At 44.5% G+C, this 17816-nt stretch overlaps 1 protein-coding gene across 1 annotated transcript in view; it reads left to right on the top strand.

Moving 5' to 3' along the window:
- Positions 1-17816, top strand: part of LOC133043052 (uncharacterized) — a 187832-nt gene that overhangs the window by 57440 nt on the left and 112576 nt on the right. The window contains exons 21-23 of the mRNA XM_061123942.1: positions 10424-10466; positions 10695-10781; positions 16853-17173. Of these exons, the coding sequence (XP_060979925.1) occupies positions 10424-10466; positions 10695-10781; positions 16853-17173 (451 nt within the window). The remainder of the gene's footprint in view (positions 1-10423; positions 10467-10694; positions 10782-16852; positions 17174-17816) is intronic.

The following is a 17816-nucleotide window of genomic DNA, read 5'->3' as shown; positions in this document are numbered from 1 at the left end:
AGATTGCTGGCCTGGTTGTGAGCTGGACCTACCCAGTTACTTGCTTGATGACTCTGGATGGTTTCTAAGGCTTCAACCTACACTCACACTTGCAGTCTTCATAGTTCTAGGCTGTGCTTGGGGATGGGAAGATGCCCAGGGCTTCTCCCAGGGAAGCTCACATGTCTATTCACTTGGGAAGTGATGAAATAGATGACATATGATGAAATAATGCACACATACCAAGAAACTCAGTGAACTCCAAGAAAACACAGATAAACTATTAAATTCAAGAAGACAATATATGAACAAAATAAGCTTAAAAATATTTCTCATTATCATTATTATTGTTTTTAACTATTGTTGCACTGGGTCTTTGTTGCTGCACATGGGCTTTGTCTAGTTTCAGCAAGCAGGCCCTACTCTTCTTTGTGGACAGCAGGTTTCTCTACGCATGGGTTTGTCTTATTGTGGAGAACAGGCTCTAGGCACCCAGGCTTCAGGGGTTGCAGCATGCCACCTCCTATTTGTGCTTTGCGGTTCCTAGAGCTCAGGCTCAGTAATTGTCGAGCTAGGGTGAGTTACTCCACAGAGTAAATTTTTTACAGGGATAGAAGGAATAAAAAAGGAAGTAAACAGGGAATTTATTGATGTTTTAGTGGTTAGGATTCGATGTATTTACTGCTGTGGTCTGGATTCAATCCCTGTCAGGGAACAGATATCCTGCAAGCTTTACAGTGAGGCAAAGAGAATAAGAGAAGGAACGAAACAGAAAAATGAACCAAACAGAAATTCAGCTGCTTAAGATTCAGTTCAGTTCAGTTGTGTCCTACTCTTTGCGACCCCATGGACTGTTGCAGTCGGGCTTCCCTGTCCATCACCATCTCCCAGAGCTTGCTCCAACTGATGTCCATTGAATCATCCAACCATTTCATCGCCCGACGTCCCCTTCTCCTCCTGCCTTCAATCTGTCCCAGCATCAGGGTCTTTTCAAATGTGTCAGTTCTTGGCATCAGGTGGCCAAAGTACTGGAGTTTCAGCTTCAGCATCAGTCCTTCCAATGAATATTTGGGACTGATTTCCTTTAGGATTGACTGGTTGGATCAGTTGCTTAAGATTACAATGAATGAAATGCAACACAGTGAAAAATGCTACAGAGAGCATCAACACCAGCAGAAGACTCTGTAACTTAGAAGGCAGGACCATTGAAGTTAACCCGCCAGGGGACAAAGAAAAAGAGGAATGAAAAAGTGTGAAAGAACCTGTGTGAAATATAGGGTAATATTCATATAAACAACCTGTACATTATTGGAGTCCTGGAAGGAGAAGAGAAAGAAACGGACGGAGAGTGTACTTAAAGAAATAATACCAGTTAAGTCCCAAATCTGATGAGATTTAGACATCCAAGTCCATGTAGCTAATAGGTCGCTCCTCAGAGTTCATTCAAAATGATCATCCCCAAGACACATTGCTTGTAATCAAGAAAAAGAGAGAGTTTTATAAACAACAAGAGAAAAGTAAATGCTCACAAAAAAGAAATTCCCTTAAAAATATCAGTGGACTTCTCAGTAGAAACCTAAGTGTCCAGGAGAGAAAGGGTGATATATTCAAACTTATGAAAAGAAAAGAACTCTACCAACCAATAATAATTTTCTCAGGAAGGTTGTTTTTCATAAATGAAGACGATATAAAGACTTTCCCAAACAAACAAGAGTTAACGGAATTCACCAACATTAGGCTTGTCTTACAAGATTGCTGAGGGGAGTTCTTCAAACTAAATGAAGGATACTAATTTTTATATAAAAGAAGTGAAAATATGCAAAAGACTTGTAAATGTAAATACTGAATCCAACTCAGCATACTCTAACACTGTAATATGGCAGTGTGCTAACCAGTTAGCTTTAGTCTAAAGAAAGAATTAAAACATTTATTGCTTGTAGACTTTTGGATAGCAGCCAGCTATAGAGAAAAATATTTTGTTAGTGGATATACAATATAGAGAGAGGTAAATTGTGAGTGACATCAAAAACAAAAAGTGTAGAAGGGGATAAAAAGGTAGAGCTTTTATATGTCATTGGAATTAATTTGTGATCAGTGTAGTATATAGTGTTGTCCCTCTAAGATGTTTTACGTGAGTGATGTGGCAAAAAAAAACATAAAAACTTAGAGTAGATTCACAAAAATAACAAGAAGGGACTCAAAGAGCAACATTATCCAAAATTATCTGTTCACAGTTACAACTATTTTGCAGAACAGTTGACCTGTCCTGGCCTCCACATCATCTTTCACGATCAGCCCAAGAGGACTCTCCTTCGAAAAGTGAAAGACTAATTAAGCTGTCTGTTATTTTAAGCCAAAGAAATCTTTTGGTACCTCATCTCCTTCCTTATGTCATATCAATGGTACAGCTGTACTTTTTTAGTTGCAGATTATCTTCCTGTGATATTGCTTTGTGCTTTTAATGAAAAAATTGCCAATGATATGAATCATATGAGTCTAAATCTAAATCATATGAATATCCTGTCTCCTCAGTTGGGTTTGATTAAGACTTGTTAAGAAGCCACATGTAGGTACTTTGTGGTTTGTCTTGTGTATCCTTAGAGATTTGCAGTGTTCATTGTGACATATTTGTTGGTGATAAGCTGCTTGTTTTTGAAAATCAAATTTTGCCTTGCTAATTGCCAGAAACATTTGCCTTTAAAACAAAAATATTAGCTAAATAATGTTCTGAGAAGCATCTCTTTATATTTAAGACATTTCTCTTCAACATTTAGTACAATGCCATTCAGCCATTCAATAAATGTTAGCTGAGAATCTAGTTATAGAGAGGGAAAATATAGAGCTAATACACAGTCACAGGCCTCACTCCAATCCTGGGCCCTGACAAGGCCTCAGACAATGCCTGCAGACTGCAGGAACCTTGGTTAGCATGCCCAGATTGGGAAGCATTCGATGCCAAGGAAAAGAGATCTGTGCACAGAGTCTTTGATGTTAAAGGAGGAACACATTTTGCTGTATTTCCAGTGCTCTGAGGATGATCCGCGGGCAGGACTCAGCTGCACCAAAGCTCCGCATGCAATAGAGCCTCACTTCATAGAGTTTGAGTCTGAACAATCACTCAGGCTTTGAACTCTGAGTGCCACTCCAGAGGCACTAACGTTAGGTTGAAGTGGTTTAAGAATCATCATCCACAAGAACTCAATAACCTGCAATTGGCAATTATATCAGCTCTGAGCAGAGGTGGATTAATCATGAAGTTAATGAAGCTTGTTCTTCAGAGCCTCTCCTTGCACCAGCCCCTTCTAAGCCCCGAGGGGGTCCCTAGGGCTGTGGTTGAAACAGAGCAGGACTCTATGATCCTTGCCCGCTCACCGTGTCTTCTGCCTGCCTTTTGCCTGTGGAACCCTTAAGTCAAAGAATAAGTTTAATTGGAGACGTGAGAAATGTGGAAACAAAGGAAAACAGTCAGAGGAGACTAAATAATAATAATGTAGTCATTAAACACAGTCAAGGACCTTTAGTTCTTTCTCAAGGGTTATAGATAATATTCTGAGCCATATCCTATGAGCTGTCTTATAGATACAAAACACCAGGTGGAGTAGTGAACTGCATGATGACCATACTGTACCCAGGACTTGAGCATCCACATTCTGAGAACTGACCACAAAGAAATGGGAACAAATACACCCAAGAACTAAAGATTAACTGTACCTAAAACAACCAATGGATGTTTTGGATGGCATCACCGACTCAATGGACATGAGTTTGAGCAAGTTCCAGGAGTTGGTGATGGACAGGGAAGGCTGGCATGCTGTAGTCCATGGGGTAGTAGAGTCGGACACAACTCAGCAACTGAACTGAATTGAAAACAACCAAGATGATGCTAATCAAACCACTGATGACCAATGTGAAGATGACTGTACTATTTCTGCATGTAACCCCCATACCACTTTGTCTTAAAACTCTCACCCCCTGCTTGTCATGGGGGGTGAAAGTTGGCCTTTGGACAGATATGTGGCACTGTCCATGCCAGTTACCAGCATATGAAATAAAGCAAACTTCCTTTTCCACCAACCTGACCTGTTTACTGGCTTTTAAGCAGTGAGCAGCCAGACCCCACACACATAACTTTCAGTAACATGGTCACAAGGAGTTAGGCTTTGAACGTGCCATTGTCTTCAGTTGAGGGAAAAAAAAAATTCAGCAAAATTATTTCTTACCCAAAGGTGAAGAAATTAATTAACTACATAGAACACTACATCCAGGAATCAGATTTGTTCAGGAAATCCAGAAGAAACTGAAGAGGTTTAGAAAGTACATGCTTCCTTTTCATTAGTACAGGATTGGTGTAATGTAAAAATAAGATCAAAGATGATGAACTGACTAATTCAGAGCCAAGGAGAGTTGTTTAAGGATGAAAGTCAAGATGCTCAGAGACGAAACTGGGGAAATGGAAGCACGACTGTCAGCACAGAGTGACGTAAAGGGAAGAGGAGCTGCACCAGGGGCGGGTGCTCTCCAACAGACGCTTAGATCGAGCTGTCGGTCAGTCAGAGATGGTGACTGGGAACCAGCCAAGCCCCAGAGAGGAAGCAAGGTGAGACCTGAGGGAGCAGCTTGGCATGAAGACACAGAAGGAAGAGGAGATCCAGGAAAGTACCTGCTCCACGTGACAGATTTTGTCTTACTTTCAAGACTTCAGAATAGGCTCTGTTCTGATGCTGGAACAACTGACTCCCAAATCTCAGAAGGAACACACACATGCATACACACATTCATTACCAACCTGCAAACCTACTGTGGTCAGTGAGGCTCCACTAGCTTACACGTGTACCACGTGGAACACGCAGCTTCTGGGGCAGGAAAGAGAGAAACTAGAGAGTCACAGGGGTTTTCATGCCTCTACTCGGAACTGACACAGGTGACAACACCCACGTTTCATTGGCCAGAATGAGTCACTGGGAGATAGAAAAACAGCTATCTGATGAATATTACTACTGACGCCACATCCTTGGTAGCAATGCTGTCAGTATTTTTCTTGCCTTGGTGAAGTTTCTGAGGTACAACTTTGTGCAGAAATTAACTGTGATCAGACCCTCCCCAGAGTGAGATTTGAAGAAGGCCTTTTGTATCTGGTTCCTTCCTCTGGTGTGTCTCTGACTCCTTACTCCACTTCTGTCTGTGCCGAGTGGGAGTAGTCAGAGTCGTGTCTCCCCTCCCCCCACCTCCCTCCCCACTCGGTATCACTAACTGCAGGGTGATTTTCAGCATTTGTTCCTGCATTCATTTCCTTATTTATCCACTATTTGTTAAGCTCTCTATATGTGTCTTTACTTAACTTTAAAGAGATATTGAAGAGTAAGACACAATACTCGTTCTCAAGAAGCCCCCACTTTAGAGACAGTGAGCAAGGTTTTACAGATTAAATAAACACACCAGTAATTTTGAGCTGGGGTAATTAGAATTCACAGAGGTGACAACTCTGTGCATTTAAAAACAGGAGAAGATTTATGAATTTTCTTTCTCAAATGGGCTTAAAAATGTGTCCTCTAGAATTCAAATATACATAAATGTAATACTGTCTGTTTTTATCACTATTTCATCTTGTGCACTAGCAAGGGATGTTTGTGTGGATTGATAGCTCCATAATGTTAACACAGACTCTCCCAGTTAAAATTTATCCCTCAACTTAGCTCAGGTTCAATGTAATAATTGTCTTCTCATTTCTAGTTCAAGCTCCCTGCTGAGTCTGATTTTCCTCTATTTAAGGAGGCATCTTCTTGTCTCTCCTCCCACAGATGGTGTCTGGGGTGGGAGGGCTTCTTCCTTTCCAACAGCAGCAGGGAAGGGCCCTTGGTCTGCATGCTCTCCACTTAGAATCTGCTTGTCTTTGATTTAGCAGCTTTGATCTGCTCTGGTCTCTGGATATCTGATGTTGCACTATGGAGGAATGAATGAGGCCATTTCAATGTCACACTCTTTGTTCGATGATTCTGGTTATAGACTGTGAAGGGCTGAACAGAGATGATGGGCTGGACCTCAGCCAGCTCATGACTTTGCTCTTTCCTTCATGCCCTTGTGATGAAGTGGTATTTGGTAAAGGAGCCTTCACGAACCCTGGTCCCATCCCGCAAGGAACACAGATGGTGAAGGGGGTCTCCAATGCTTTGGTGTAACAACTCAGTTAATAATTTTCCTATAGAGTGGTATACCTCTTTTTTAATTTAATAATGTTTTCTATTTTACTCACTCTGATTGGTCCTGAGGAAATTTTCCTCAAGCAAGCAGGTTTAGTTATTAACTTTTCTAGCAAAGAGATTACTGAACCTCTGACGACAATATTCTTATGGTGATTTGGGAACAATAATGCTACATGTTTTATTACTTTAGAATCCATAAGGACAAATATTTAGCCTAGTAAAAGAACAAGATCTTTCTGCTCTTTACTTCTGCACTTCTAATTCAACATGGAAGATGTTTAAATTTTTTTATAGCAAAATTTCTTCCTGTTACAGCTGTGTGTGGTTTGAATTGAAAATGTGCCAAAAGATAAATACATAAACATCCTGACCACTTGGCCATATCTGATTAAGACCAGAACAGGAGGCTCCAGGGTCTTCACCTGTCAGTGTTCTGTGGTTTGTCTTCTTTGTCTTCAGATATACAAAGAAACTTGCAGCGTGTATACATGTTTAGAGCTGTTTCTCTCAGCACTGCTCTTGTACTGGGGCTAGGTTGTTTCTAGATATTGAAATTTACTGCATTCATTGCAGACAGGTTTTGAAGTGAACCATGTATAGCTCAGACCATTTAACAGTATTGAAATATCATTAAAACAAATGATACAGCTTTCAATGTGCTGTTACATCCTCACGATAAGTTAAATTATTTCTCAAAAGATTTCTTTTTGATTGAAATGATTTGTGTAAACTACCAGGCTGACATTCATTCATTCAGGTATACAAGAGACATCATTTACGATTTTTAGTTAGCCAAGCATCGGGGATATGGAGGTGAATTAGACACAAAATGTTTTACCAAGTACATCCATGTTTATAAAGTAAAATAAGCAAGTAAACAACTTAATTCACAAAAGCTCACCAATGGTAAGGCCGAGGTTCTTGAGCAGTTACATGGGGCACAGAGAGAAGGAGTGATGTGTGGGAGACTCACAACTCTGGTTGGCACCAAGGACCATCACAGCACGTGGTTCCTGGGAGAGTTCTGACAGCCACAGTCAAAGCTCCAGGTAACAGAACTGAATTCCTGTTCTAGAGTCCTGGGATTCCTGGGCTGAGATGGTGGGAGATGCCCTAACTCTGCTTCTCTAACACTGTGTGTGTGTGTGTGTGTGTGTGTGTGTGTGTTAGTTGCTCAGCTGTGACCAACTCATTGTGACTCCATGGACTGTAGCCCCTCCAGGCTCCTCTGTCCATGGGATTTCCCAGGCAAGAATACCGAAGTGGGTTGTCATTTCCTTCTCCAGAGGATCTTCCTGACCCAGGGATTGAACTCAGATCTCCTGCATTGCAGGCAGATTCTTTACCATCTGAGCCATCAGGAAAGCAAGTTAACAGTAGCACATAATACTACTACTATGTGCTACTGTTCTTGCCTGGAAACTTCCATTGACAGCGGAACCTGGCATGGGCTCGCAAGGTGTTGGCCACGGCTGATCACATCAGCATCAGGACATGTACTACTGTTAACTAGTGTTATAATATCACATACTAATGCCCAGTCACTTAATCCTCAGCAAAATCAGTCATCTTGGTAGGATCATAACCCTCCTTTTACTAAGCAGAGAGTGTAAGAACCCTGTTCAAGGCCCACACTGGCATGGAGCTAAACTGTGAGTCAAGACCAGGCAGTCTGGCTCCCGAGTCTGTTCTCCTGACCCCTCTACTTCACTGTCTCATGTTCGTTGTGGACACAGCTGGGTTAGTGTCCTCCCTAAAACTTTCCTCCTTCAAATCTTTGATAAGATGAGACACTAAGATTTCCTTATGTCTCAGAGAAGATATAGCTTCATCAGAGGATGAGTTGGTCCATGTAACCCTGCACCCCCAGCTCTGGGATAGAGGGTGCTGTGGGGACAGTCTGCCAGCCCTGAATTTGCCACTCCTTATAGCTCATCCCTTTCTAAAAAGGGTCTGGAGCCGCTAACAGCATCTTACCTGTGAGATCTCCATCCCAAGGTGAGACCATGTGTACCTGGTTCACTAAACGAATACGTGTGTCATCCTGTGGGAGGGATGACTGAACCCCAGGAAGCAGGTACTGTGTTCCAGGTGTCTCTCTGGTGGTTTCTGGTGACGGTGTGGAGTCCATAACTGGGTAAGGAATGATGACTCTGGGTCCAGAGGGAGTAGAGCATCAATTCTAAGTGGCTGAGCAGGTCCTGGCCTTACTTCATCAACTGAGTTTAAAGTTTGGTTTTGATATTTATAATAATTTTTATCATTAATGTGTTAAAGTTCCAGATATAGAAGGAGACAGGGTCAGGTACAGTCATGGGGCTTGAGAGTGAGAGGACCAGATGACAAGGAGGTGATTCTTGCATAAATAATTGGTAAACATTAGCATGTTTAGAGGAAGAAAATCATGTGTCAACTGTCTTTTCTCCCAAGTCAAGGAGGAAGGACGGGCATGGCGGGACAGAGAAGTTGTGTCTGCTGACTGGGATGAGGGGTCCCTCTGGTGGGGGATATGACAGGGCTGTGGACTAACCTGCAGGTGCCCTGGGTGCTGGCCAGGCTGAGACCTTAAGGTGGGCCATGGGTGGCTCACGAAGCTGTCTCTGAACTCCGGTGGGGACTCTGGGGCCTGTGTGTCACAGATGCTTCCCTCCATTTCTGTGCTGAAAAGAGGGAGTCAGGGTGAGAGGGCCTCAGGTTGGCTTGTTTGGACCACAGGGCTGCATCATGGGAATCTTGAGCCTGAGGGGGCATGAGGAAAGGGGGCAGCACATTAGAGACATTGAATTTCAATGAGGGAGCTCTATCTTGCATCCCTTATGGCCCTACTCAGTCTCTCTATTCATCCCAGGGGTACCTTCTGGGGGAGCATCTGGGAACTTCTATGTTGAGTGGAACCAGAACAAGGCAGCAATGGCTACACTGGACACCATCTCTTCTGCTTGGATCTGTCCCATCATCCCAGCTGGGATTCCATTCTTGCCACCACCTTTCCTCTTAAATGCAGAGCAGAGGAAGTGGGTTCATTGGTGGTTTCAGGCAGCATGAACCCCCTTCTCTTCTCTGCTTCCCTTAACCCTTCTTTGCCCCTGGCCTGCAGAGATCATGTAACAGAAGACTTTCTATTTCTTCATCTCTCTGGAGCTGTTCCCTTAAATTATATTTTGCGTCTTCTTTAGTTATGGTTTATAATACAAATGTATTGTGAATCTTACCAAACCATACTCAGCATATAAAGGGGGTACATGAGAAGTTTAGAAAACTTTAGTCTTTCTAAGCTATAATTTTCTTTTTGTTTTCATTGTTTAGTCATTTAGTCATGTCCAACTTATTTCGACACGATGAACTGTACCCAGCCAGGCCCTTCTGTCCACGGATTTTCTCCAGGCAAGAATACTGGAGTGGGTCACCATTTCCTTCTCCAGGGGACCTTCCCGACCCAGGGATCGAATCCAAGTCTCTTGTTTGGTGGGCAGACTTTTACTGCTGAGTTAGTAGTGAAGCCCCATGTTTTCTTCTAGAGATCCCTGCTCCTATTTTGGTGGGCTAGAGTTGAATGACGACTCCTCCTTTCTCTTTGTTTCCTTTAATAGCAATCTCTTTCTCTCTGTCAGCATCATTTAGGGACTAGCTGAAAGAGATACTTCACATAAAATGAAATGCAATAAAGGGAAAGAGATTTAACATGTCTGAATGTCCCTATAGGGAACCCGCCTGCCAATGCAGGAGACGTGGGTTTGATCCTCGAGTCAGAAAGATCCCTTTAGAAGGAAATGACAACCCCCTCCAGTATTCTTGCCTGGGAAATCTATTGCACAGAGGAGGCTGGTAAGGTACAGTCCATGGGTTGCAAACAGTCAGACACGACTGAGCTTGTCGGCATGAGCTCCAGGACTCAGTCTCCAGATCATTCTGAGAGGCGGGAAAAGACATGCAATCTGATCCCCCCAACTTGATGGGTCTCACTTCTTGCCTTCACAGTCACCTGTGAATTCCTATACTCCTGGTCCTCATTTTCTGCTGACCTGATAAATACTCTTGTATTTCAAGACTTCTTGTAGTTCTCTGCTTCCAGCCTGAGCTCAGTGCCAGGGAAGATCAATACTTGATTCTACAAAAGTTATTCTCCATGGATCAACAGATTCCACACCCAGACCCTGTGAGATCTCACAGTCTGCAGATATTGACCAGGGTGATCAGGGGAGAGAAAGGCACTCATGCTTTTTGATGATCTTTTTCTCCCCCAGTCCCAGTGGTGGGACCCAGCTCTCAGGACCACCGAAGCGGGAGGTCAAAGGACCGTGTTGCTCATATAAGGAGATGTTGAAGATTCAGAAGCTCATTGGTGTCTGAGCTTCAGAAAGTGGCAGATGCAGCCTCCGATAGTGCCTAAAATGGTGAAAGGTGTTGCTATTGGCTCTCAGGAGGGAGGATGTAGGGGACGGTCTATATAGACCCCAGTCGGCACCCTGACGCCTCCTCATAGCCTGATCCTGCAGCTGGGACTGTGACCTTGAGGACGTGGGGTCAGGATGGCTCTAAGCCAACACCTCTCCCTCCAGGGACTCTGTGTCCTCCTCCTCGGCACTGTGGTGGGTGGTCAAGGTAAGAGCTGCCCCTCTGTCCTGGGTCCACAGCAGGGAGTGGAAGCCTTGGTGAAGGGAAAAGTGTCTGGGGTTCTGGAGCTGAGCCTCAGTGTTTTTGACCAAAAAGGAACCTCACTGACTGTGAATACTGGTCCCTCTCCTGCGGGGGGTCCACTGGTCATAGAGGCAGATTTTACAGAGCAGTGAAGTTTGGTCTGGACCGAGGTGGATCACCCTGAGTCCCTCCACTGTGTCCCTTTTCTCAGGGAGCTTCCAGGAGTCCCTGTGGCTCCCATTGTGTGGATGGTCCAGTGACTGAGCTCAGCTGGGCTCTGGGCTGTTCCCACATGCCGCCCATGCCTGGTGTGTGAGCACTGCCCCTGGGTCCTCGTGTTTCCTGTGTCTTCACTCCTGTAGGCTCTGTGCTTGTGTGTGTGTATGTGTGCAGGTGAGGAGTGTGTGAGGGTGTGTGTGTGTGTGTGTGAGGGTATGAAGAGTGTGTGTGTGTGTGTGTGAGGGTGTGTGAAGAAATTGTGTCTGTGAGGGTGTGAAGACTGTATGTGTTTGTGGAGTGTGTGAGGAGTGTGCAAGTGATGTATGAAGGTGTGTGATGAGTATGTGTGGGTGAGTGAGGGTGTGTGAGGAGTGTGTGAGTAGTGTGTGAGGGTGTGTGAGGTTGTGTGAGGCTCTGTGTATGTGAGAGAATATGTGTGTATGGGGGACTGTGTGAACCTATGTGTGTGTGTATGTGTGAGGGGAGGTGGAGCCTGTCTGTGTGAGAGGAATGGAGTTGCTGAGCAGGTACTGAGTCCGTTGGCCTGTGAAGCACACAGGGTGTCCACAGGGCTGGGTGTCATTGCCGCTCCATGTAACTGGATCAGAGATTATCGTGCACCTGCCTGCCTCTCTCTGCCTCCTCTCCCCCATCCCCGGCTCCCATCTGCTTGTTGCAGTGTCTGCCCAGCACTGGGCTCTGTGAGAGGCTCTGCCTGCTGGCCTCACCTGTTCCCACCAGGTGTCCATTAGGGAGCAAAGAAGCCCAAAGCCAGGAGAGGGGTCCTCTTGTCTGTCCAGTTCAGTTCAGTTCAGTCGCTCAGTCGTGACTGACTCCTTGCAACCCGATTGACCGCAGCACGCCAGGCAGGCCTGCCTGTCCATCACCAACTCCCAGAGTTTACTCTAACTCATGTCCATTCAGTCGGTGATGTCATCCAACCAGCTCATCCTCTGTTGTCCCCTTCTCTTCCCGCCTTCACTCTTTCCCAGCATCAGGGTCTTTTCAAATGAGTCAGCTCTTCGCATCAGGTGGCCAAAGTATTGGAGTTTCAGCTTCAGCATCGGTCCTTCCAATGAATGACTTGTCCCTCTTGTCTGTAAAGATCAGTTGATGTGCAGCCCCATGTGTGTAAGTTCCCAAGTCCCTGCCCCAGTCCCTGTGACCCGTTTCCTGTCGTGCTGGGGGCCTGGGACAGTCCTTTCCCCTCCCACGAGCTGCTGTGACTCTGTGGGGAGCTCTTTCTCTCATGCCCTCTCCTGTCCCTCCCCAGGAGCTGCTTCCCCCTGAGTGAGAGTGGAGTATGTCATCAATCCTACTGTCGTGGTCTGCAAGGTTTCTTTGGACGAATCCGCTGATCTCCTTAGGGGAGTTCTCTTGCATGATAGAATTTTTTTTCTCTTTAGACCTTAGTGAATTCTCTCTGTGTCTTTATATTTGGACAGTTTATTCTGTGAGTCTTGGAGAAGGTTGTTTTGGATTGAAGTTTTGGGGTGACTTATTAGCTTCTTGAACTTAGATGTTCAGATCTTTCCCCAGGTTTGGAAATTCACTGGCTTTCTTTCTTTCTTTTTTAATTATTTGTTTTTCACTGTGCTAGGTCTCCCTGTTGCATGCAGGCTTTCTCGAGTTGCAGTAAGCAGGGGCTACTCTTTGCTGCAGTGCGCAGGCTTCTCACTGCAGTGGCTTCTCCTGCTGCAGACCAGCAGGAGAGGACCCTTCTCCTGGCTTCGGGCTTCTTTGCTCCCTAATGGACACCTGGTGGGAACAGGTGAGGCCAGCAGGCAGAGCCTCTCACAGAGCCCAGTGCTGGACAGATAGGTGCACAGATTTCAGTAGCTGTGGCACACTAGCTTAGTTGCTCTGCGGCATGTGGAATCTTCCTGGACCAGGGTTTGAACTCATGTCCCCTGCATTGGCAGGTGGATTTTTAACCACTATATCACCAGGGAAATCCTCAGCCCTTAATTCTTTTCTCCTTCACTTCTTCAGCTGTGACTCCAGTCCATACGTTGTTTCTCTTTATGGTGTCCTTAGTTCTCACTGGCTTTCTATATTCCTTTCATTCTCTTTTGGTTCCTCTGTTCGGATTCAACTAATCTTTCTTCTAACACATTGGTTCTTTCTTCTTTTTCTTTCCCTTCATCAAGTCTGTTGTTGAATCTCTTTGTTGAATTCTTCAGTTTACTCATTGTATTGTCCATGTTAAGTCGCCTCAGTCATGGCTGACTCTTTGTGATGCTATGGACTGTAGCCCAGCAGGCTCCTCTGTCCATGGTATTCTCCAGGCAAGAATACTGAAGTGGGTTGTCATGCACTCCTCCAGGTGATCTTCTGGACCCAGGGATCGAACCCGAGTCTCTTACATTTCCTGCACTTGCAGACAGGTTCTTTACCACTAGTGCCACCTGGGAAGCCCATCCATTTATTATTCAGCTTCAGAATATCTGGTTGAAGAATTGAAGAAGTGAAAGTCACTCGGTCATGTCTGACTCTTTGTGACCCCATGGATACACAGTCTATGGAATTCTCCAGGCCTTACTGGAGTGGGTAGTCTTTCCCTTCTCCAGGGGATCTTCCAAACTCAAGGATGGAACCCAGGTCTCTCGCATTGCATACTGATTCTTTACCAGCCACAAGAGGAGACCAAGATACTGGAGTGGGTAGCCTATTCCTTCTCCAGCAGATATTCCTGACCCAGGAACTGAAGCAGGGTCTGTCTCCTGCATTGCAGGTGGATTCTTTACCAACTCAGCTATCAGGAAATCACAAAATATCTGGTTAGTCCTTTTTTAAAAAATATATTTTGTATATCTTTTGCTCTTCTTATTTAATTTGTATCCTTTTCCTGGTATTATTAAATATTTGAGTTCTCTTGGAACTCTCTGAGCATCATTTGAAGCATTATTTTGAATTCTTTGTCAGGCAATTCTTGGATCTCCATTACTTTGAACATGTTACAGGAGGTTTACTGTATTCTTTTGGTGGGAATTTGTTTCCCTGATTCTTCTTGATGTCTTATTCTCTTGTAGATGTCTGCACATTTAGAAAAGCAGTCACCTCTACCAGAATCTATGTCCTGATTTCAGTAGAGAAAACCTTTCACTTCTGGGTAGCAGTACATTGGAATGTAATGCAGGGTGCCAAATGCAGAGGCATAAGGTGGCACTGAGTCTGGGAGGGCATGAGATCCGTTTGGCTCAGGCTGCTGACATTCACAGGATTGATAACTGTGTGGTGTTTGGCAAGTGTTGCAGGGTGTCTGCCATCACTGGAATGGTTGTTGGTGTCCTCAGCAGCACATCTGGTTCCTGAGCCTCGGAATCATGACCAGCAGTGGTGGTGGCCAGAGCCAATGGTGTGCACACATTTGGATTTGGGGGCCTGTTGTAGGTGCCTCTGTGGGGGAGATGATGGTTGCAGGTGCTCATGTTGTGGGAAGGCCTAGGAAGGCAGCAAAGGCCAAGACCAACAATGGCTCATGGCTCAAACTCATGTCCATTGAGCTGGTGATGCTATCTAACCATCTCATCCTGTGCTGCCCTTCTCCTTTTCCTTCAGTCTTTCCCAGCATCAGGGTCTTTTCCAATGAGTCAGCACTTTGCATCAGGTGGTCAAAGTATTGCAGCTTCAGCTTCAGCATCAGTCATTTCAATCAATATTCAGGGTTGATTCCTATTAGGATTGACTGGTTTGATCTCCTTGCTGTCCAAAGAACTCTCAAGAGTCTTCTCTAGCACCACAGTTTGAAAGCATCCTTTCTTCAGTGCTCAGCCTTCTTTGTGGTCCAACTCTCACTCCCATATATGACTACTGGAAAACCATCATCTGTGCTGGTTATTAATTCTTTCAGGGGTAAAATCTGCTGCATCTGTCTGCAGAGCAGGTCACTGTGAACTGCAATTTCTCCTGCCATGTGGTTGCTATTGGTCCTTTGCTCTTCTTTCTTATGCCTAGCCATCTCTATAAGACTGGGTCAGCTTTGCAGGTCTGCGTGAAGTGAACCTGAAGCAGGACTTTCATATGGTGTCCCCAAAGGCTAGGGACACTGGTTATTCAGCCTGCTCTTACTCTCCTGGTAAGAGGAACTCTCCTGGTACCCTTGACACTGAGTGATGCTGGTTTGAAGGATGTAATGATGCCACCAAAATAACAGTGTCTTGGCGTGGTCAAACTTCTTAGAGTACTCCAGATCTTTCTGGAGCTGTTTTTATTACTGATCACTGTCTAACTTTTGGTCTTTTGTTAAGAGGATTGAGGCTGCTGTCTCATACATCAGCATTTTGATAATGACACGTTTGAGGTGTTTATTCTTTGAGAGAATATTTTTGAGTGTAGAATTTTAGATTGGCATTTTATCTCTCTCAGTAATTCTATGGCTTCAGTTTACTCTACCCTGACATCTCTTTTTTATCTTGGGGATTTAGATGTTAATATAGATGTTTCTCAATTTTATATACGTTGTGTGTATCTTAGTATTTTTCTCTTTGTCAATTTTCTTCTGTTATTTTCCATTTTAGTAAAAGTGAACTAGGTATGTTATAGTAACAAAAACCCAAAATTTATCCTTATATAACATGTTCTGTTTACTTTGGCAGGACTCTGCTATTATAATTCTTCAAGCACTCAGGTTGTTGAATGCTCCACCATTTTATTATGCTCCCACTGCAACACAAGGCTTCAGTATTTGCTGTGGTAAAAATATATTGGCTCTTAAATGTTTCTATGTGGAAGTGACATCATTTGTTCTCCCACTTCATTGAATGAGCCAGATAACATGGTTACGCTTAACTTCAAATAGGCAAGGAAGTAGTACTATTTCCATGTGCTCATAAAAAGAGAATTTTAAATGTTGCTGAACCAATCCATCCTAAAGGAAATTAGTCCTGAATATTCATTGGTAGGACTGATGCTGAAGTTGAAACTCCAATACTTTTACCACCTGATGCAAAGAACTGACTCATTTGAAAAGACCCTGATGGTGGGAAAGATTAAAGGTGGGAGGACAAGGGGATGACAGAGGATGAGATGCTTGGATGGCATCACTGACTGAATGGATATGAGTCTGAATAAACTCCAGGAGTTGGGGATGGACAGGGAGGCCTGGCATACTGCTGTCCATGGGGTCTCAAAGAATCTGAAATGACTGAGCGACTGAACTGAACTGAACTAAACACTAGTAATGTCTCCATCTATGATGTTCTTACAGGAACTCATTTTTATATGCAGAAACCAGAGTCATTTTATAATTTAATCGCTAAAGTGACATCTGATCACTTTTGTCAAATTCCATTTGTTAGATGCATGTTTTTAGGTACATTTGAGTGTGGAATTACACAAGGACATGAACACTAGATGGCAGGAATAACCAGGACATTTTAGAGCCTGTTACCCCAGCCCTCTGTTCCTAAGCTGGATGAGGTGCTCCTTATGTAAAGGGAAGGATAAGGAGGATTCCTCCCTGGATCCTGGGACATGAGCTGTAACTGAGATGGGAAAGCTGGGCCTAGTAGCCTTGGGCACTTCTACGAGAAGGGCAGCATCCAGAGTCTCTGACGGCCTGTCCTTGGTGGTGTCCCTGGAGCTGGTTCTACAGGCTCCTGAGAAATACCTGGTACCTCCCTTCCTGCTCCGTGTTCAGTGATAGCACATTGGGAGCTTAAAGTTGGCCTTGGAGGACTGTTTATACCACAGAGGTCAGGAAATACTATATCCCATGCACTTTTTTGCTCCTCAGAGAGCTAATATTTTAAATACTTATACCACTGCAAGTCTCCTAAAGTCTTTCCTGTGTCCTGTGTCTGTCTCTCTTGCAGATCTGGAGGTGAGGCTGAAGGATGGAGCCCACCGCTGTGAGGGGAGAGTGGAAGTAAAGCATCAAGGAGAATGGGGCACAGTGGTTGATTTCGACTGGAGCTTGAAGGATGCATCTGTAGTGTGCAGACAGCTGGGGTGTGGAGCTGCTGTTGGTATTCCTAAAGAAGCTTATTTTGGACCAGGGCTTGGCCCCATTTGGCTTTTGTATACTTCATGTAAAGGGGTAGAGTCAGCTGTCAGTGACTGTAAGCATTCTAATATTAAAGACTATCATAATGATAGCTATACCCATAAATGGGATGCTGGAGTAGTCTGCTCAGGTAAGTCCTGTCTGGTCTGTGCAGGGATCTCTAGCAGGAAAAGCCTCCGTCTTACCACCAGAATGACTCGAGATTATGGATACAGCCTTTTGAACATACTTGGGTGAAGGGTCGTTGTGATGTGTCACAGGAGGCAGCGGTGAGGTCAAAAGTTTCATATAGATACAGCTTCTGGGTTCGACTTCTGTGACGTGGTCTCATCATGGTAATTGTTCTGTTTTCTTTGACTCGTCAGTAGCGTGTGGCTACATTATTGGGGACGGTTCATAGGAGACTTGTAGGCAACAAGGTTTATCATCCTCATAGGTCCTAAAAGTCAGAGTCACCATACTCCATCAGGTTGGTATGTGGGGGATGTGCCAATAGAACAGGCTCAACCAAGCAATGGTGACCCCCGACGGGCCTGTGAATACCCATGGACAAATGATAATACCGGAAGTCATGGTGCACTTGCACAAGGAAAAGGTGTGAGAGAAATTCAATGGTGCATTTAAATGTCCTTAGGTCACAGTCAGAGGAGGCCAGAAGTGGGACTTGTGGCAGGGAAAATTCTCATCCCACTGGTGCACTTGACCAACCGAGTGGGGCACTAACATCACATTTGCAGGGATGTTGAGGGAGCAGGAAAATGAAGTCTTGAAAT

The sequence above is a fragment of the Dama dama genome, chromosome 22, assembly GCF_033118175.1.
Source record: "Dama dama isolate Ldn47 chromosome 22, ASM3311817v1, whole genome shotgun sequence".
Lineage (NCBI taxonomy): Eukaryota > Metazoa > Chordata > Mammalia > Artiodactyla > Cervidae > Dama > Dama dama.
This window is presented reverse-complemented; position numbering and strand designations above follow the sequence as displayed.